This window comes from Manis javanica, chromosome 3, assembly GCF_040802235.1.
Source record: "Manis javanica isolate MJ-LG chromosome 3, MJ_LKY, whole genome shotgun sequence".
NCBI lineage: Eukaryota > Metazoa > Chordata > Mammalia > Pholidota > Manidae > Manis > Manis javanica.
Genome location: NC_133158.1, coordinates 78539140 through 78561128, shown reverse-complemented (window position 1 = coordinate 78561128; position 21989 = coordinate 78539140). Strand labels below are relative to the sequence as shown.

The following is a 21989-nucleotide window of genomic DNA, read 5'->3' as shown; positions in this document are numbered from 1 at the left end:
ACTGGCTAGATATGTTTTTTTCTATTTCTAAATTCTTTATTTTATTTCACTGATGTATTTGTCTCTTTATATTGATAGCATTTCATGATTGTTATGGCTGTAAAGTAAGTCATAGAATTAGTAATGTACATCATCCAAATCTTTTCTCTTAAAAGTTTGTTTTAGCTTTTCTAGGTCTTTCATATTTCCATAACAATTTTAAACCAGTTAATTTCTATAAATTTTTTTTTATTTTGGCTATATCAAATTAGGGATGATAGCAACCCTTAACAACTTTGAGTCTTCCATTCATGTGTGGCATATATGTCCACTTATTTAGATCTTTTACAATTCTCTCAATAATGAGGTTTTGCACAAATTTTTAAAAATTTATTTCAAAATTTTTATTTTTATGCTAACTTAATGGAAATTATTTTATAATTGTTTTCCAGTTATTTGCTAATATGTGGAAATAAATTTCATTTTGTGTATCTATTTTGTACTATGCAACCTTGCTAAATTCACTTATTAATTCTAGTAGCTTTTTTTGTAATACCTTAAGATTTTCAATGTATTTGATAATGTAATCTTTAACAAAGATAGTTGTTACTGGTTAAGATGTTGTTTTTCCCAGGATCATGTCTTGGAGGCTATGAAGAATGAAGCCAGCAGACAAGAGTGTGGAGCAACCAGCAAAGTTTTTAATGAGGAATGAAAAGGAAAGGAAAAGATTCCCACTAATTGGGTGGGGCTCCAAGGGAGGACACAGTTAGGGCTGTAGTGTCTAGAGTTTATAAGTACAAAAAGGGAGTAAATTACCAAGTGGCTTAGAGTTGTTGCTAGAGCCGAGATGAGTTCGCGAAACTCCCTTGATTCTTAGGCTGAAATTTTCCCAGAGGTCCAGGATAAGACTTCTTGTTTCCTGTGAAACCTTGACCCTAGTTCTCTTCTGTCTGCACTTTACCGGGACCTTGAGCTCTATCTGCCTGCATCCGGGCACTACATTCTACCTGCCTGTGTCTGACTAACACCTGCCTCAGTTCTGTTTCTTCCTTTATTAACTTTATGTTTTTATTTCTTTTTCTTGCCTACAGCACTGGCTAGCATCTTCAGCACAATGTTGAATAAAAGTGGTTACGGCAATTATATTAAAGTCTTTTCTATTGAGGGGAAAGCATTCAGTATCATGCTATAAAGTATGATGTAAGTGGTAGGTTCCTCATAGATGATTTTTATCATTTTGAAGAAGTTCCCTTTTATTCTTGTCACATGGTAAATTAAATTAATTGATTTTTCTATTGTTAAAGCAACTTTGTACTCCTGGGATAAATCTTACTTGATCATAATGTATTATCAGTTTCATATAGTGCTAGATTTGATTTGCTACTATTTTTAAAGGATTTTTGCATCTGTGTAAATGAGGTTTATTGGTCTGTAATTTTCTTTTCTTATAATTTTTTGTCAGATTTTGATATCAGGGTTATCATGGCATTTAGAAATGAAGTTACTAGTCTTTGGACTTCCCTTTGATATGGCTCCCTCCATTCTGGGATTTCTCTTCAATTTCCAGTTGTTGTGGTAGTCTTAGTTTCTTTTCATATATTAATGCACTAAGACTGTGGCTTTCTGCTGGAGTTTCAGCTACTTCTGCTATACAGACTGAGTAGTGCCCTTAGTGGAATGACTGTATATACTTGGAATAGGCTTCAGTTTGTCTGCTTTTCCTGGCTGTCCAATGTCAAGTAGTTTTTTTTAAACTTTTGTTTAGAGTTTAAAATTGTTATCTGTGGGAGGGTTAATATGGCACAATTTACTCCATCGCTATTGGAACTGGGACTCTGCTTCCTGTATTCTTAAGATTAATTTGTTCACCACCCCCCTGACTTCCACTTTGGAGACCACTGTTCCCAGATTAAAATAACCAGTCACTAGATGCTAACAACCTTTTCACAGCTATGCTTCCTGAATCTATTGACACCTAACTTTCTTAGAGCTACCGCTCTGGATCAGGCCCTCATTTAACTGGTCTTCCTCACCTCCTAACCTTGGTCACTTCCCATACTGCTTGAGGTGTTTACCTTAAAACCATTTCTTAAGATGTTACTACCTTGTTTTAAGAGGTCAGCTCCTGCAGGACTGAATCTCCTTGGCTTGGTCTATAAATTCACTCAAAATCCAGTGTATGTCCTGCTGTTGCTCCATATTTGAACCAATGCTCCTGGTATGTTACTCTGTTCCTTTGACATGTCAATATTTTCTATGTTTTTGTGATTTTGCATTTTGTATCCTGCCTACCTGGGGCCATCTTTTTTCATCTGGCTCTTCTAGATTTAGTCTTAGTACTAATTCAAATACTTTAGGAAAATCTTCCCTATATGGGTTCCTCTGTCCTCAGTATTTGTCTTCTGTGTTCGTAAAGCACTTAGAAATCTGCATGCTTACTCAGTCTATTTGTCTGTCTATCTATCTATCTATCTATCTATCTATCTATCTATCTATCTATCTATCTATCGTCTATCTATCTATCTATCGTCTATCTCTATCATCTATCTCTCTATCTCTCTATCTATCTATATCTATATCTATCATCTATCTATCTATCTATCTCTATCAATCTATCTATTATCTATCTATCATCTATCTATCTATCTCTATCTCTATCTATCATCTCTATCTATCATCTATCTATCTATCATCTATCTATCTATCTATCTATCTATCTATCTATCTATCTATCTATCATCTATCTGTCATCTATTTATTATCTAATCATCTATATAATCTCCTGTTTCCCTCGGTAGTTTCTAATCTCCTTGGTCAAGATGTTGTATCTTTCAAATATTTTTTTGCTATTCATAACACTTATTAAACACTGTATTCTCTATGCAGGGTTTTTTAAAAAATGATTTTTGTTGATGATGTTATTACAAAGAATGTTTCTCCAATGGTTCAAAGTAATGGTTTTACATATATAAATAAAAAGCCACAGGCCCAAAGAGGAGAAACTAATCAGGCAGTTCTTATACTATTGTGTTATTTGTTGTTTCTTTAGGAACATTTACCGTCGAGGCAAGTGTCCCTATAGAGTTCTGCAGGAATGGTGGGACCTGGGAAAATGGCAGATGTACTTGTCCAGAGGAATGGAAAGGATTGAGATGTACCATCAGTAAGTTACTTGGAATAATACTAAGGTGTACAGTTTAGGTAACTCTTGTTTTAATAAGGGCAGCAGCAAAGCTTCTTGAAGCTTCCATTAATGATTATAGTAACAATGGGCATAATGACAATGGCTTTAAGATGTGTTTATTAGCTCAAGTAAAAAGTGAGTGCTCTTCTTGGACTATTCACCTATATATTCAATATACCTTATCTGCTCCCAACTATCAAGTTTCCTTGTAAACTTACAGTGTCTTTTCCTTGTAACTGCAATATCTACTGCAGGGCAATAGCTGATACGGTTTTCTCAGGTCCTTTCAATGGCTGATGTGCCATATTACCCCATTTCAAATACTATAGTTCTATCATATTTGACTTTTTAGAACTCAAGATGCATCTTCCCATCCAAATATATATGTAGCTTAAGTTCTTGTCTTTTCTTCTTTTCTTATGGAGGGATGTTATTAAATAAGTGGTTTGACTTCAATCAATAACATTTCACAATCAAAGTTCAAAGCCAGTTCTTGATCGGCAGTGTGCTTCTTAATACTCTGCATACTTCATGCTGTCTGCTTAGGATCCAGAGTTCTAGAAGCTCACTCATCGTTACTTGCTCTCCTACCAGCCAGTATATCTCACATATCCCCTGACTTTAGCGTTTGTTGCTGCTGCTGTAGTTTCTACATATTCAATTTTCAGGGTTTCAACTTATCTGAAACACTATCCGTTCTGATGTGCTGTGATCACTTCCCACCACTACCAAGTTATATATTGTGCATATTTTAAGTGGAACATGTTATCCGACATACTATTTATTCTAATGGTATCTAACTAGATAAGACAGTGTGAAGTTCTTATGGGCCAATGAGTTCTATAAGCCTTCTATTACCCTTCAAATTACACTGCATAGGTTTTTGAACTTCAACTTTTACCTGGTTTGAAATTTGAAAAAAAGTATAGTTAATTATAAAACATATATTTTTATTTCCATTATAGCTAATTTCTGTGAAAACAGTACCTTTGAGGATTTTACTTTTGCCAGAATTCCAGTGGGAAGATACGGAACTTCCTTGCAAACATGTGACGAGATCACGCCAAATGGTAAGTGTTTTTCCAAACATCTCCTCTGGTCAGGCATATGAATCACTATGCTGGATCATACCTACCATCCTCCCAACTAGTATTAGGCCCCTGGAAGAGGCACCAAGGAAGGTTTTGTGGAAGGATTTGGCTCCCTCTCATGATGCCAATGTTCAAAATTAAGGGTGCAACTGCACATAATTCTGATTTTCCTAAAAAATGTAATAAGCAACTGTTATAAATTATTTTTAATCCTTCTTCAGTTGGTTTGTTTCCAGCTTACCGTATTTCCTGGAGTTCAATCAGGCTATCATCTGCTCTTGAGTTTTATAATTTGTCTCATTAAAGATTAGCTAGACTATAGATTTACACATCTACTCTAAGACTTCATATTTCTAGGAAGAGATGCTCAGTTAAATCTGTCCACAGTTGCTAGTACTTCATCTCCTTGGTCACTTTAGTTATCTATTTTAGAACATTTCTTAGCTTCATGATACCTTTTTATTATTATGAAGATATCATTGATACACAATCTTATGAAGGTTTCACATGAACAACATTGTGGTTTCAACATTCACCCATATTATCAAGTCCTCATCCCTACCCACTGTAATCATTCTATATCAGCATAATGAGATGCAATAGTCATTACTTGTCTTCTCCATGCTGTACTGCCTTCCCTATCTCTACTGTGATTGCAAATTATAGTGCTCCTTAATCGCCTTCTCCCTCCCTCTCCACCCACCCTCCCCAAACCCTTCCCTTTGGTAACTACTAGTCATTTCTTGGAGTCTGTGAGTCTGCTGCTGTTTTTTTCTTCAGTTTTGCTTTGTTAATATACTCCATGAATGAACGAAATCATTTGGTACTTATCTTTCTCCATCTGGCTTATTTCACTGAGCATAATACCCTCTAGCTCCATCCATGTTGTTACAAATGGCAGGATTTGTTTCTTTCTTATGGCTCAATAGTATTCCATTGTGTATATGTACCACATATTCTTTATCCATTTATCTATTGATGGACACTTAAATTGCTTCTGTATCTTGGCTATTGTAAATGGTGCTGTGATAAACATAGGGGTATATATGTCTTTTTGAATCAGGAACCTGTTTTCTTTGGGAAATTCCTAGGAGTGGAATTACTGGGTCAAATGGTATTTTTATTTTTATTTTTTGTGGAACCTCTATACTGCTTTCCACAATGGCTAAACTAATTTACATTCCCACCAACAGCATAGGAGGGTTCCCCTTTCTCCACATACTTGCCAACATTTGTTGTTGTTTGTCTTTTGGATGTTGGCCATCCTAACTGGTATGAGGTGATATCTCATTTGTGGTTTTAATTTCCATTTCCCTGAGATTAGTGATGTGGAGCATCTTTTCATGTGCCTGATGGCCATCTGACTTTCTTCTTTGGAGAAGTATCTGTTCAGCTCCTCCACCCATTTTTTAATTGGGTTATTTGTTTTTTGGGTGTTGAGGTGTGTGAGTTCTTTTTTTATTAAGGTATTATTGATATACACTCTCATGAAGGTTTCACATGAAAAAACAATGTGGTTACTACATTCACTCATATTATTGTGTCCTCCCCATACCCCATTGCAGTCACTGCCCATCAGTGTGGTAAGATGCCACAGAGTCACTATTTGCCTTCTCTGTTCTACACTGTCTTCCTTCCCCATGATCCCCCCACACACCATGTGTGCCAGTCATAATACCCCTGAATCCCCTTCTCCCTCCCTCCCCACCTGCCCTCCACCACCCCTCCCCCTTGGTAACAGCTAGTGCCTTCTTGGAGTCTGTGAGTCTGTTGCTGTTTTGTTCCTTCAGTTTTGCTTCATTGTTATACTCCAGAAATGAGGGAAATCATTTGGTACTTGTCTTTCTCCATCTGGCTTATTTCACTGAGCATAATATCCTCCAGCTCCATCCATGTTGTTGTAAATGGTAGGATTTGTTTCTTTCTTAAGGCTGAATAGTATTCCATTGTGTATATATACCACATCTTTATACATTCATCTACTGATGGACACTTAGGTTGCTTCCATATCCTGGCTATTATAAATAGTGCTGCAATAAACATAGGGGTGCATATGTCTTTTTGAATCTGAGAAATTATGTTCTTTGGGTAAATTCCTAGGAGTGGAATTCCCAGGTCAAATGATATTTCTATTTTTAGTTTTTTGAGGAACCTCCATATTGCTTTTCACAATGGTTGAATTAGCTTACATTCCCACTAGCAGTGTAGGAGGGCTACCCTTTCTCCATATCCTCGCCAGCATTTGTTGTTCTTAGTCTTTTTGATACTGGCCATCCTAACTGGTGTGAGGTGATATCTCATTGTGGTTTTTATTTGCATTTCCCTGATAATTAATGATGTGGAGCATCTCTTCATGTGCCTGTTGGCCATCTGAGTTTCTTCTTTGGAGAATTGTCTCTTCATATCCTCCACCCATATTTTAATAGGGTTAGTTGCTTTTTGGGTATTGAGGCGTGTGAGTTCTTTATATATTTTGGATGTCAACCCCTTGTCGGATATGTTGTTTACAAATATATTCTCCCATACTGTAGGATGCCTTTTTGTTCTGCTGATGGTGTCCTTTGTGGTACAGAAGCTTTTTAGTTTGATGTAGTCCCATGTATTCATTTTTGCTTTTGTTTCCCTTGCTCGAGGAGATGCGTTCAGAAAAAAGTTGCTCATGTTTATATTCAAGAGATTTTTGCTTATGTTGTCTTTTTAAGAGTTTAATGGTTTCATGACCTACATTCAGGTCTTTGATCCATTTCGAGTTTACTTTTGTGTATGGGGTTAGACAGTAATCCAGTTTCATTCTCTTGCATGTAGCTGTCCAGTTTTGCCGACACCAGCTGTTGAAGAGACTGTCATTTCCCCATTGCATGTCTATGGCTCCTTTATTGTATATTAATTGACCATATGCGCTTGCGTTTAGAGGTCTGTGAGTTCTTTATGTATTTTGGATGTTAACACCTTATCAGATAAGTCATTTATTAATATATTCTCCCATACTGTAGGATGCTTTTTTGCTCTGCTGATGGTGTCCTTTGCTGTACAGAAGCTTTTTAGTTTGATGTAGTTCTATTTGTTCATTTTTGATTTTGTTTCTCTTGCCTGAGGAGATGTGTTCAGGAAAAAGCTGTTCATGTTTATATTCAAGAGATTTTTGCCTATGTTTTCTTCTAACAGTTATTTGGTTTCATGACTTACTTGTGTAAGCCATGTGTATTCAAGTCTTTAATCAATTTTGAGTTTACTTTTGTGTATGGTGTTAAACGATAATCCAGTTTCATTCTCCTACATGTAGCTAGCTGTCCAGTTTTGCCAACAGCAGCTGTTAAAGAGGCTATCTTTTCCCCATTGTATATCCATGCCTCCTTTATCATATATTAATTGACCTTATATATGTGGTTTTTTATCCGGGCTCTCTATTTTGTTCCATTGATTTGTGGGTCCTTTTTTGTCCCAGTACCAAATTATTTTGATTACCATGGCTTTGTAGTAGAGCTTGAAGTTAGGAAGCATAATGCTCCCAGCTTTGTTATTCCTTCTTAGGATTGCTTTGGCTTTTCGGGGTCTTTTGTCGTTTCACATGAATTTTACAACTATTTGTTCTAGTTCATTGAAGAATGCTGTTGGTATTTTGATAGGAATGCATTGAATGTGTAGATTTCTTTCAGCAGGATGGCCATTTTGACCATATAAGTTCTTCCTATCCATGAGCATGGGATGTTTTTCCATTTATTGGTGTCTTTCTTAGTTTTCCTCATGAGTGTCTTATAGTTTTCAGGATATAGGTCTTTTACCTCATTCATTAGGTTTATTCCTAGGTATTTTATACTTTTTGATGCAATTGTAAATTGAGCTGTTTTCCTGATTCCTCTCTCTACTAGTCTGTTTTAGTATATAGTAATGCAACAGATCTGTGTATTAATTTTGTATTCTGCAACTTTGCTGAATTCAGTTATTAGTTCTCATAGTTTTTTGATGGATTCTTTAGGGTATATCATGTCATCTGCAAACAGTGACAGTTTAACTTCTTCCTTACCAATCTGGATACCTTTTATTTCTTTGTGTTGTATGATTGCTGTGGCTAGGACCTCCAGTACTATGTTGAATAAAAGTGGTGAGAGTGGGCATCCTTGTCTTGTCCCCAATCTTACAGGAAAAATTTTCAGCTCTCGCTGTTAAGTATGATGTTGGCTGTGCAATTGTCATATATGGTCTTTGTTATGTTGAGGTACTTACCCTCTATACCCATTTTGTTAAGACTTTTTATCATAAATGGATGTTGAATTTTGTTGAATGTTTTTTCAGCATCTATGGAAATGATCATATGATTTTTGTCCTTTTTGTTGAAGTGGTGTATGACTGATTTTTGAATATTCTACTATCCTTGCACACCTGGAATAAATCCCACTTGGTCATATGTATGATCTTTTTGATGTATTTTTGAATTTGGTTTGTTAATATTTGTTGATTTTTGCCCCTGTGTTCATCAGGGATATTGGCCTGTAGTTTTCTTTTTTTGTGATGTCTTTGTCTGCTTTTGGTATTAGAATAATAATGACCTCATAGAATGAGTTTGGAAGTATTCCCTTCTCTTCTACTTTTTGGAAAACTTTAAGAAGAATGGGTGTTACTCTTCTTTATATGTTTGATAAAATTCTGCCATGATGTCATCTGGGTCAGAGGTTTTGTTTTTAGGTAGTTTTTGATTACCAATTCGATTTCATTGCTGGTAATTGGTCTGTTCAGATTTTCTGTTTTTCCCTGCTCAATCGTGGAAGGTTGTATTTTTCTAGTAAGTTGTCCATTTCTTCTAGGTTATCCAATTTGTTGGCATATAATTTTTCATAGTGTTCTCTAATAATTCTTTGTATTTCTGTGGTGTCTGTAGTGATTTTTCCTTTCTCATTTCTGATTCTGCTTAAGTGTGTAGACTCTCTTTTTTTCTTGATAAGTCTGGCTTGGGGTTTATCTATTTTGTTTATTTTCTTGAAGAACCAGCTCTTGCTTTCTTTGGTTCTTTCTATTGTTTTGTTCTTCTCAATTTTATTTATTTCTGCTCTAATCTTTATTATGTCCCTCCTTCTACTGACTTTGGGCCTCATTTGTTATTCTTTTTGTAGTTTCATTAATTGTGGTTTTAGACTCTTCACTTGGGGCAAGCCTGTATTGTTACATGCTTTCCTCTTAGGACTGCCTTTGCCTTGGTCTACCACAGGGTTTGGGGTTTTGAGTTGCTGTTTTCATTTGTCCCCATATATTGCTTAATATCTGTTTTAATTTGACCTTTGATTCATTGATTATTTAGGAGCATGTTGTTAAGACTAGATGTGTTTGTGGGCTTTTTGGTTTCTTTGCATAATTCATTTCTAGTTTCATACCTTTATGGTCTGAGAACTAGTTGGTACAATTTCAATCTTTTTGACTTTACTGAGGCTCTTTTATGTGTGATCTATTCTGGAAAACATTCCATGTACACTGTATCCTGCTGCTTTTGGGTGGAGGGTTGTGTAGATGTCTGTTAGGTCCATCTGTTCTAATGCAGTGTTCAGTGTCTCTGTCTCCTTACTTATTTTCTGTCTGGTTGATCTGCTTTTTGGTGTGAGTGGTGTTTTGAAGTCTCTACAGTGAATGCATTGCATTCTATTTCCCCTTTATTCTGTTAGTATTTGTTTCACATTTTTAGGTGCTCCTACATTGGGTACATAGATATTTATAATGGTTATATCCTCTTGTTGGACTGACCCTTTTATCATCATGTAATGTCCTTCTTTGTCTCATGTTTCTTTATTTTGAAATCTATTTTGTCTGATGTAAATACTGCTACTCTTGCTTTTTTCTCCCTATTATTTTTATGAAATATCTTTTTCTATCCCTTCACTTTTTGTCTGTGTATATCTTTGGGTTTGAAGTGAATCTCTTGTAGGCAGCATATAGATGGGTCTTCTTTTTTTTATCTATTCTGCAACTCTATAGCTTTCGACTGGTGCATTCAGTCCATTTACATTTAAGGTGATTATCAATAGATAGGTACTTATTGCCATTGCAGGCTTTAGATCTGTGGTTACCAGAGGTTCAAGGACTGCTTTCCTACTATCTAACAGTCTATTTTAACTCACGCTATTTCAAGCACAATCTAAAAGTTCTTTTTTTTCACCCCTTCTTCCTTCTCCATTCTTTATATTTTAGGTGTCATATTCTGTACTCTTTGTGTATCCCTTAACTAAGTTTGTGAGTAGTTGATTTAATTTTGTATTTGCTTAGTAATTAATTGGTGTACTTCCTTTACTGTGGTTTTATTTTCTCTGGTGACAGCTACTTAGCCTTAGGAGCACTTCCGTCTCAAGCTGTCCCTTTAAGATACACTGTGGAGATGGTTTGTTGGTGATGAATTTCCTCAACTTTTGCTTATCTGGAAATTGTTTAATCCTTGCTTAAAATTTAAATAATCTTTCCAAGTAGAATATTCTTGGTTGGTTACCCTTCTGTTTCATTGCTTTAAATATATCATGCCACTCCCTTCTGGCCTTTATGGTTTCTGCTGAGAATTCTGCTGATAGCCTGATGGTGTTTCCTATATAAGTGATCTTTTTTTATCTCTCTGACTGCTTTCAGTACTCTCTCTTTGTCCTTAATCTTTGCCATAACCTGAGTGACTATTTCCTTCCCCAGATTGGGGAAGTTTTCTACAATTATTTCCTCAAGGTGACTTTCTATCCTTTTGTCTCTCTCTTTTTCTTCTGGAACCCCTATAATGTGAGTATTGTTGTTTGGATTGGTCCCACAGCTCTCATTATTCTTTGATTCCTAGTGAGCCATTTTTCTCTCTGTGCCTCAGCTTCTTTGTTTTCATTTTCTCTAATTTCTGTTTCATTTACTGTCTCCTCTACCTCATCTAATCTACTTTTAAATCCCTCATTGTATATTTCATTTCAGATACTGTATTTTTCAAAATTTCTGTCTCTTCACTGAAGTCCTCCCTGAGATCTTGAGTATTTTTCTGTAGCTATATGAGCATGTTTATGAGTTTTATTTTGAAATCTTTATCAAGAAGATTGATGATTTCAGTTTCACAAAGCCCTCTTTCTGGCATTTTTTCTTGCAATTTTATTTGGACCAAATTCCTTTGCCACTTCATTTTTTAGTGTTTCCTATGGAATAATAACTTTGTGTAGGTGGCACCCTCTAATGCCCAGAAGCTCTACTCTCTGGCCACTGCTGTGCACCTGCAGCAATGGCAGGAGTCACAGGTGAATGGAACTGGCTCCTGCTGGGAGGAAGTAACTGCAGGCTGCATACTGCAGTGGGGGGCCTTGGGACTGCCGTGGCCAACCAGGGTCCTGGAGTATCTGAAGCTCCTGAGATTTCCCAACCTGCAGGGCTGAATGTGCCAGAAAGGTTTTGTCCTCCTGCCCTCTCTCCTGAGCAGTGAGCTATTTGTAATCTTTGTCCCTTTAGTGCTCCTCTTGCTGCTGCAAAGTCCTTCAAACTGCCTGCCTTTCTTTTTCCCAGGGGGGCTGGCTGTACATATATGTTCTCCACAAACAGCTGTAATATCAGTCTCTCCAAGTATTCTGCCCATCTTTGCTTTCCAGCCCACTGATCTCCAGAGCACCATGCAATGTGGGTTCGTGCTCCCAGAACAGCTCTCCACCCTGGGGCTGGGTGTTCAGCAGTCTTGGGCTTCTGCTCCCTCCCTATTCCATTTCTCTTTCTCCTGCTTGTGTTCTGGGTTGTAGGGAGGGCTTGTATCCCACCAGATTGTGGTTTTGTTCCTTCACCCTTTTCTGTGAGGTCTTCTCTTTCTTCCAAGATGCAGGCAGTCTGTTCTGGGAGCTTTTTCAGGATTAGTTGTATTTTTTGTATTGGTGTGTTTTATGTGATTTTAGGAGGAGGTTTCTGCCTCACTTCTCATGCCGCCATCTTTTTTTCTACCTCATTTACTTTTTTCAACAGCTTTATAGATTTGCTTACCTCCATGATACCTTTCTTGAAGTATGACAACCTCGCTTGCACAGAGGCATTCTGAGAATAAAGGAGCACTATTTCAAATATGCTCCTTGATGATATCCATGAATTTGGTTATCATTGACTTCAATGCCACATTGTTTGATATTTCTGAAAGGAAGCCTTTGAAATTCATAGATCCTTTCCTGGCAGCTTAGAGCCCATTATGCCACATACTTTTCCCTAAATGTTTTACTTGTCCTTTGATTGCATTGACTTTCTTCTGACCAATCCTCCTATGTCTCACTTCTTCCTGTAGGTTATTATCCATTTCCCACAAAACTCAGTAATACAGCTAATTCTATATCATTTATGAAAGTGTTTGATAGAGCTTCTGTCAGTAGTGACCCTGGGGAGAATATTGCATTTTATTTAGATACTTATTTTTGTGTAAGTCAAGGGCTCTTTGAAACACCAAAAAGTTATCACCTGAGCTTCCCTATTGCAGTGTCCTCTCATAGCTAATACTTAAGAGGCTGTTAATGGATAAAACCACCTCTCACTGTCATTAGAGGGACAGCTGATCAGAAGGTGACCTTTCTTTGGAGAAGCTTTAGGCAACTGCTTCCTTGGGCAACAAGTAGAAACACCGAAGTTAGAGCTTGCTTCTACAATACTTAAAGTAGAAGGTCAAAGTCATTCTTAACTTGTATTATGGCTCCACCTCTACTCTATGACATAATGAAAATTTCAAACATATATGTAGCTCTTTCCTATGTGCTTTTTAAACCTTACTTTTCTAAGAGATTACATAGACCAGCATTCAATTTACAGAATCCAAATTGCTTTTGCACAAATATATCATGGTTACTCAAGTATGGTCATACCTCTTTGCACAGGTCATTCCAGCCTCTTGATTAAAAGCTCAGAAGGAAATGGGAGGGCTTCAATTGTATTGGTACTTCTTATATTGTGTGGTACATCCATGGATATCTGTTGTCTTAATTCTTATAGGTTTTGAATGTCTTAAAAACTTCATTATAATTTATAAAACAAATGCAGCTCCAGAAAATAATTGTGTGATACTGAATCAGGAAAAGTAAGACTCAGTAATATACCCATTAAGGGACACCACACTTGATATATATTACTTCTTTGGGAACAGGAGAATCACCATCTTTCATTTGGTTATCATTTTTCTTTTCTGAACAACTATTATGAAAATGTTTATTATACTTACCTTTGAATTTCAGATTAAGCCCATAAAAAAATTTAAAGATATAGATTCCAACTATTGACAAATTTGCTTTTAGTTTTATATTAAGAATTGTAATTATTCAATTTTATATGGCAAATGACCAAAATACTTTTCAATGACTTTGCATAGTTGGATTCACACTTGTAGGTAATATAGAGGAAAAGATGCATTTGAACTAAGCCACTGAAAAAACAAAATCCTACATGTATGTTTTATATTTTCATTATGTCATAGAGTAAGGTGGAGCCACCATATAAGAGTGACTTTAACCTTCTAATGCAAGTGTTGTAGAAGCAAGCTCTAACTTCGGTGTTTCTAGTTGTTGCCCAAAGAAGCAGCTGCCCAAAGTTGTTCCTGGAAAAAGTTCACCTTCTGATCAGTTGTGCCTCTAATACAGTGGGAAGTGATTTTATCAATTAACAGCCTTGTAAGTATTAGCAATGGGAGGACACTGAGGTAGGGAGGTTCAGGTGATAATCCTAGGAATAAACCCAATGATGGAACAAATATTTATTGACATCCAACCAAATATCAAATAGGTGCTGCAATACAATAGAACTCTTTGCCTTTCATTTATTAACCAGACTTGGATAAAGAAAGAAAAATCAACATATAATTCAATATCTAGTAAGAATTTTTCATATTGTTTCTGGTCTCTCAGCCCAATATTCCACATCACATCCAATTCAAAACCCTTATGTTCCTAATTGTTGGAATGCAAATTTCCTTGCAGACTTCAAAGGAAAGAAATAGTTGACTGGTCTTTTGAATTCCAGATTTAGGAATCAAGACAAGTGGTGTCTGTCTAAAATATTCTTGTAGTAACTGTCTGATTCACTTGTGCATTGCTGTGTATCTAACCACCCCAAACTTGGCAGCTTAAAGCAATGATGATTTAGATTTCTCCTAGTTCTGTGGGTTGAGTGTGCCTTGAAAGTTTAAGACAACCTCTCACATGGGGCATTGGTGGTGAATGTTGGTTGGAAGGCCTCAGTTCTCCTCCACAGGCCTCCCATCCTCTAGTAAATCAGACCTGCTTCCTTATATGGCAATCTGGGGACGGCGTTCCAAGACAGTGACAGCTGAAGCTTCAAGCCTCCTTGAGGTCTAGGTTCTGGAACTCATATGACACTTTTGTACTACATTCTGTTGATCAAAGCAAGTTATAAAGCCAGCGTAGAATTAGGAAATGGAGGAACAGACTCTACTTTTCAATGGGAGGATCACCAAAATCACATCGCCAAGAGGGATGTGTATAGGAGCAGACAGTTAACTATGGCCATCTTTGTAAACACTTTTTTTTCTTCTTTTTATTAAAGCGGGCAGACCAAAGGCAACCCGGCTGTGCAATATTACTACATATGGAGAGATAGTATTAGAAAAGGTGACAATAGGAAATTGCAATGAAAATCTGGAAACCCTGGAAAAGCAGGTATGCCACGTGGCCCATGTGATGGGCACCTGGAAAAAGTGCAGATAGTGCAGTCTCTGTTCTTCAGATACTTCATGACTGAATCAATGCTTTTAACTTTACAATTAGAAATAAAAAATAGTAACTAAAACCTTTCTTATATTTTTGGAGTTGGCAACTGTGTATGAAAAAGTACAGTCGACATGTCAGTTCAGCAAATTTCAGCAAATGATAATCTATAGTATATTTTATGTGGCCTGATCTTTTTTGACCAGTGAAGTTTTGACTAAAAATAGATCCTTGATATTTGAGACCTAAAGGAAGGTATTTTGATGGTCTATTGGATTGCAATAAAGGGAAAAAAACTTTGACCAAAGACCTTTTGATACAGGAAACTTTAGTATCTAATGCTGGTCTCAATCTGTATCCATGAGAAGGTGAAATGGGAAATACATCTGACTAGATAGGTTTTCATGTAGATTAAATTATTTTGACTAAGGATATGCCCAGATACATGTAATTGTTAATACCTGGGGCAAAGCAGAGAGAGGAAAAGGAAACTTACTTTTATGTGGTCCCTCAAGGTGCCAGGCATGTTACATATGTTACCTCATTTAGTTACCTCATTAGTCCTTATAGAACCTCTTGTGAGTTAGATGTTATTTCCATATTATAGATTATTATAGCTAATCACATTTACTAATTATTGAGCACTTACTGGATGCCAAATGCTGTGCTGAGCATTCTATAAACATTATTTTATCATGTTTAATTCTTGTAACAACTATAAAGCTAGTTATTAATATAGCCATTTTATAGATAAGAAAACTGTCACTGAGAGGTGTAGTGTTTTGCCCAGTGAACATAGCCAAAAGGTGATAGAGCTCCTCTTGATGTTAAAGTCCACACTGTCCCGCACTAGCTCCCTAACCCAAGATGGGCAGTGGTGTGGGTGGAGATGGTAGTGGATTGTGGAAGTGGCTGCCAACCATATGGGCAGTGCCAGCTACACAGACTGGGGGAAAGACTTCCTGTTCTAGAGGCTGACAAACTAGTTTTTAATCCACAGCTCTATCACTCCTAAGCTGCATGAATTTAGGGTGCACTTCTTAACCTCTTCAAGCCTTTAAATAAGAATGAGGATGCTTAACTCACAATGTTGTATTAAACCTATAAAGCATTTAGCAAAGTGCCTATCACACAGCAGGGAACTGGCAATTGAATAAGAACATTATTTGTTTCTGTCTAGTGATTGGATATTGTTTCTAACTTTTACGCAAGCTTGAATGGGATATGATCTCAGTTTGATTTTTGAAACGATGCTGCCATCTAGTGAAAAACGACTCCACCCCCCACCCACATTGACACCCAGCTCTACTAAAAACAACATGGATTACATGTGTTAACCTCACAACAGAATCTGGGGACTAGTTGGTACCTGGAAAGGTTGTGAAAGTCAGTGCTTCCCAAACTATCTGTGTTGAAAAGCCAGTTAAAAAATTTCTCACCTATTGCAGACCAATGATTTTGTAAAATATAATAAAAATGAGAATTACTAAGAAAATGAAATAAAAAACATGAAATACAAATCTATTTAAAAAATTATTAGATTCAAGACATACAATTGTTACATACATTTCTGATCACTTATTCTCAGTTTCTGTGCTTAGCTCCTAGGGACCCTGTACAAACAGTGAACCAAAATGGGTCACAGCTTGAGAAGTTGCTTATGTAGCTAAGACAGCCTGTCAAAGTTAATGAATCCTGGCAAGTAGTAAAGGCTAGAAAAACCCCTGGCTTGCATGTACTTGTCCTTTACACAAGGAAAAAGCAAGCATAACACATTGAGCGGATATGATGTTCTGGACACTGAGGATCAGCGAAACCCCACTTTATTAACCTGCAGTTGCTTGCAAAGTGTTTAGATATAGTTGTATAAAGTTAGTCTTTTTTTTTTAAACAGATAGTCAATATCTCAAAAGAGTCTAACAATATTTCTGCTGAAGCCCAAATTTTAACATCTGATGCCAATAGATTAACTCCTGACAACCTCACTTCTGCTACTAGAGTGGCTGGACAGATCTTCAACGCATCCAGATATGCTTCAACTGAGGTAAAACTCACAGGTTTTAAAAAAAAGAGAGGGGAAGAAAGACTTAGAAAGATATAGGAAAAAGACAAATCAAGAAATAATTTTATTAGTATAATAGTTTTGCTAAATGTAATTAATGAAGTATAGTTACAGTGTTTTGAGAATCTGAACTCTTACTTTGTTTCTGCTTCTGTATCCAAGCATCTGCTGCTTTTGTGTTCTTGAGGGTGGTGATGGAGGTTCTTTGAAGACCTTGTCACGAGCTCAAATTTAGAGACCTAAGTTTTCTAATTGACTAAATTTATATTTTCACCCTGCCTTATCTTTATTCTTTCTGCCACTTTCTGTAGATCAAAAAATAAACCTTCATTTCTTTTTGCCCCTCTATTACCATAACAATGGTACCACTTGATACCATAATAATTCATCATAATGCTGGATGATTTGTGTCTTCTATGACAATTGGTGCCTTCTTCCTGGCAGGCAAAACGAGTGGCTGTTACAACAGTGAGTCAACTTCTAGATGCCAGTGATGACGTTTTTCAAAGAGCTGCTGCTGCTGATAATACTAATAGTTTTGCAACGTAAGTACAATTCCAATTTTTAAGAAAACTTGACAAACAGCCACTTATTTTCCTAGGTTAAAGCATTAGCAGAGGGTCTTTGTTTCTCCCATGAATATACTAATTGGCTGATTCCGCTAGAATGCAGACTGGAGCACTGGCTTCCCATGTGATCTTTCGTTACTAGGTGGAGTAGTATGTTAACTCTAGTTACAGGGTGGCCATGACGTGGAGGAGAGTAACTGGGATGATTCAGATTAGAACTTTATTTCCTAGATTTAGTTCCGCCCAGGCCAAGGGACAACCTGCTTGCATAATAGGAGCTTTTCCAACTCCTTTCTAATGCACAGAGCAACAGATAACAGTATGACTTTGCAGGGTGTGTTGCCAGCCCCCTGCCCCAAAGCTCAGCACTTCCCAAGATACCCACTTAAGTTATCTTGACCAAATGGAGACTTATTGTTAAGAGGCAAATGGAAACCCAGGGAACCTAAGAACAGTATGAAAGTACAGTGGAATCCTATAGACCCTGGGAGTGGGGGGATGGCAAGGCATCCAGAACAACCTTGAAGATCTCCATAGAGGAGTTTATGGGTCTTCATTCTGGGATAATATGATGGTTGTGGCCATAACCTTTAAAGTCAGACAGTCCTGGGTTCAAATCTTAACATTTTTATATATAGCACGTACGTGATTTTGGCCAAATTCCTCCACATTTCTCTGAAGAGCATCAGACTCTTCAATCTAATATAGAAGGTAATTTTGGGACTCATTTAAGTAGGATTCTTAAATGAAATAATGTATGCAAATCAGTAGCATAATATCTGACTTACACATGTTAAATTTTAAAAAAAAGTTAGCAGTTGTCTGTATAATTACTATGACCCAATAAGTATGTATTACTTCTAGGGTCTGCTGTCTCATAATTTAACCTTTTTCATGATGCTTGGGAAATAGAACTAAAAACGAACCTTCTCCCAAACCAGAAATGTTCTCCACAAAGGTAGTGTTGGATTCCCCTGAGGAAGGCGCCGCCCCAAATCACTCACCAAAGACGTTTCTTGATGCAACAAGCAAGAGGAATTTATTCAGAAGCCAACTAGTTGGGGTCCAAGTCAGCCCGTCACAGCGGGTCTCAACGAGGACCCCAAACACTTCTAACTAAGGGGTTATATAGGATTTCCGAGGCATTCAGCCCTAAAGGATTACCATGGTTACAGATTAGATAACAATTCTACAAAGGCAGTAATTTTTCAAACCTATGATTTCTGGGTTGGTGCCACGTCCTGGGGGTGTAGCAAGATAGGATCATTCTCTTACTGCTAGGGTGATTTAGCAAGGTAGGGTCGGCATTTATGATTAACTAACCGAGAGGTTAGCGCTGCCAGCAGTCATGATTGATTAACTTGTTTTTCCAGAGGAGTTACCTGGTTTCAGTTGTTCCCTCTGAGTCATATATCAGAATGGCTTTTTGGGCTTCAAGATGGCCACTCTTAGGCTAACTTATTTCTCAGGGAGGTTGGGGTCCTACATTCCCCACTTCTTTTTCTGAACATTCTAATCATGGAATGTTGGTTTCTTCTTGTTGTGTGAGGGTATGATACTGTTGTCTCAGCATTAGCACCTGCACAGCACTTACTCTTTCTCTAATAAAGGTTATTACTCGATTTAAAATGCAGGGACCTAAGGTGAGGAGCAATATTAAAATAAGCAGGGGTCCTGCCAAAGTGAATATTAGAGTTGTAAGCCATGGGGATCTAGAAAACCAGGATTCAAACAGGCTCTGGTTAGCTTCTCGTTCTCGCTTTCGCTGATCTAATCTTTCTCTTAATTTAGACATTGAGTCTCTTACTACTCCAGTATGGTCTGCATAGAAGCAGCACTCTTCCTTTAGAGCTGCACACAATCCACTTTCTTTTAGAAATAGTAAATCTAACCCTCGTCTATTTTGCAGCACTACTTCAGATAGAGAGGTTAGGGACTTTTCAAGTTTAGAAATAGACTGTTCTATAGTTCTCAAATCTTCATCGATAGCTATTCTTAGTCCTTCGTAATGTTGGTTTCCTTGTATAATTGCAGCTGCCCCTGGTCCTACTCCGGCTGCGACTCCTACTCTTAGTAATACAGCTAGAGTGAGTGAGACTGGCTCTCTTTTATACCTTAGTTTAGGTTCTAATTCTGCCACGAATGATAAGTCATCATGATACATTAGTCTGGGTACTAACTGGACCATGATACAGAAATCACGGGAGGAGTTGAAGGCAGAAGTAGAGACACATAGGGTCACTCCAGTGTTACAAGCCCACCATCCCTTGGGAGGAGGGATTAAATACCTGTTTTTACCAGGGAAGGCTATGGGTATGGTCTCATTCTTTCTTCTACAGATAGAGACTCTAGCTGCTGCTAGGGAAAAGGGGCGATGACCGCTCTGGCTGCTTCGTGCTGAGAAGGGGGCGCAGTAAAGGGTGCAGCTAGGTCTCCATCACTGGTCAGTTGAGAGGGCTTCAGAAGGCTGGCGCTTCTATTCTGGGTTTCATTTTTATTACTATTTGCAGTTTTGTGGCTTCTAGGCAAGATAAAACAAATTGTGTTATTAGGTTATGTAGCAACATCTGGAGTTGGATTTTTTATTCTGGAAGGAGGCTACATTATTGAAACGATACTTCTCTCTAAAATCACTCTCATTTTTACTAGAAGTAACTAGGTTAAGAAAATAATTAACAGCTGGCTTGATTATTTGCACAGGTGCAGCAAGAAGAGCAATTGATTACACAGGCTCTTTTAAATATGCTTTGCTGGAACTTTTTGTAAGGAATTTCAGATTGAACTTTTAAAGGCCTCTTGAGGCCAGACAGCCAAGCCAGACTTGCCATCAGGCTTTACCTGCAGTACCTGTAGATTTGGATGAATTCTTCTCTTCTCGAGGTCTCTGCACCTGCCAGGAAGTGACCTTCTTTACTCACCTGGTAAGGCTGCTGGGAACTCTGTAAGCAAGGTACCAGGCCAGTTCTTCCAAAGGGCTTTGTTGGCTTTATAAAGTCAATCTTAGTTCTTTAAAGTTGTTCACATCTGAGTCTATGCACATGTCTCTCAGGTACGACATTCCAGTCAAAGCCCTGGTAGTATAACCAGTGTTCTTAAGTAGTCTTCTCACAAGGAAAGCAGATTCTTATTGAACTCGTGCAAATAAACATACTGCCATGGAATACAAAAACAGTCACTGAAAGTTTTTAAACTCTGGAGGGATCAAGTAGAGAGAAGGATGTTTCAATTCTGCTCATAAAGATAGTCATTTACTAAACTGTTGTCAGTTTAAGAGAACAAGGTTAAAACACTTTACCAGCAACGTTTGAAACAAAAAGACACAAAATCATTTTCTTTAGTTTATGTAATCTTATGTAACTAATACCTGTTCTGCTGAAATCTAGTTCTTTACCAGTTTAGGGATAATACTATAAATGACAAAAGACTTACAAATGACAATGGTTAAAGATCTGATGAGAGCTTACTGTAAAACAGTTGACATAAGGAAATTCTGATATTTCTGTAATACAAAACATTCAGTAACAAAGTTTAGCATCATTCTCTTTGACAGTGCTTTCCTGGTAAATAAATATATATATATCAGATAAATAAGCCAAATTAGTCAAATACTTTCTCTAGTGAGAAAAAATTCTTCTGACATGTTCCAGGGGCCCTCTGGAAAATATCAGAGTTAACTAGAGGTAAAAGCACCTTTTTGCATTTAATTTTTTTAGAACTATCATTACACATTTATTGTCTATATACTCAGCACAGTAAACGAGATATCTTAAAAAGTGGGGCAGCAGGGGAGACTGCTGCTGTCAATTTTTAAAGACAACATACAGAAAGTCAAACTAATTCTAGGTTACTAAGCATTCTTGAGAGAATGGTAGCAGATGGTAGATTCTTCTGCTTTCATCTTCAGGAGGGGAAAAAAGCTACAATAAGAATTCATATTTAGCTGAAAGAACTGTCTAAACTCAAGGCAGAGTATAATATCACCAGGCATACAAAAGACCTGTTAGAGATACATACAAAGAATGAATATGGCTATAGTCAAATTCAACTTAAAAGTTTAAGCAGAATCTCAAATTTAAATGTCTCTTTCTTTCACACAGATATTCAGATATGACCAGAAATATGATTTGAGATGAAAGAGATCAGGCATTTTACTTCTTCATTTAGGGACTGAGAAATGATGACCTTTGGCTTACAATCAATAGCTTACAAACAGTGAAAATAATAAGAACATAACTCAGCATAAGTGTCTAAGACCAGATACAAAAAAGCAGAGAAAGTGCTTAAGTTTACAGGTCTTCCCTGAAAGCTTCAAGAATGTTTTACTCTTTAATAGTAGATATAAGCTGCTATGCAAATTCTATTAAAAGCTCTAAGATTATTTGCATTAAAAAATATGGAGAGTCCCCCATGTTTTTTTTTTAAAACATACAG

At 37.1% G+C, this 21989-nt stretch overlaps 1 protein-coding gene across 2 annotated transcripts in view; it reads left to right on the top strand.

Annotated features, from left to right (window-relative positions):
* ADGRG7 (adhesion G protein-coupled receptor G7) overlaps positions 1-21989 on the top strand; it is a 114121-nt gene that overhangs the window by 22750 nt on the left and 69382 nt on the right. Inside the window, exons 2-6 of one of the 2 annotated variants that reach the window (XM_073231760.1) lie at positions 3032-3145; positions 4132-4236; positions 14767-14879; positions 16822-16971; positions 17434-17534. In XM_073231760.1, the coding sequence (XP_073087861.1) occupies positions 3032-3145; positions 4132-4236; positions 14767-14879; positions 16822-16971; positions 17434-17534 (583 nt within the window). Of the gene's footprint in view, positions 1-3031; positions 3146-4131; positions 4237-14766; positions 14880-16821; positions 16972-17433; positions 17535-20340; positions 20480-21989 lie in introns of those variants that run through there. The other variant, XM_073231761.1, reaches the window with a different exon arrangement.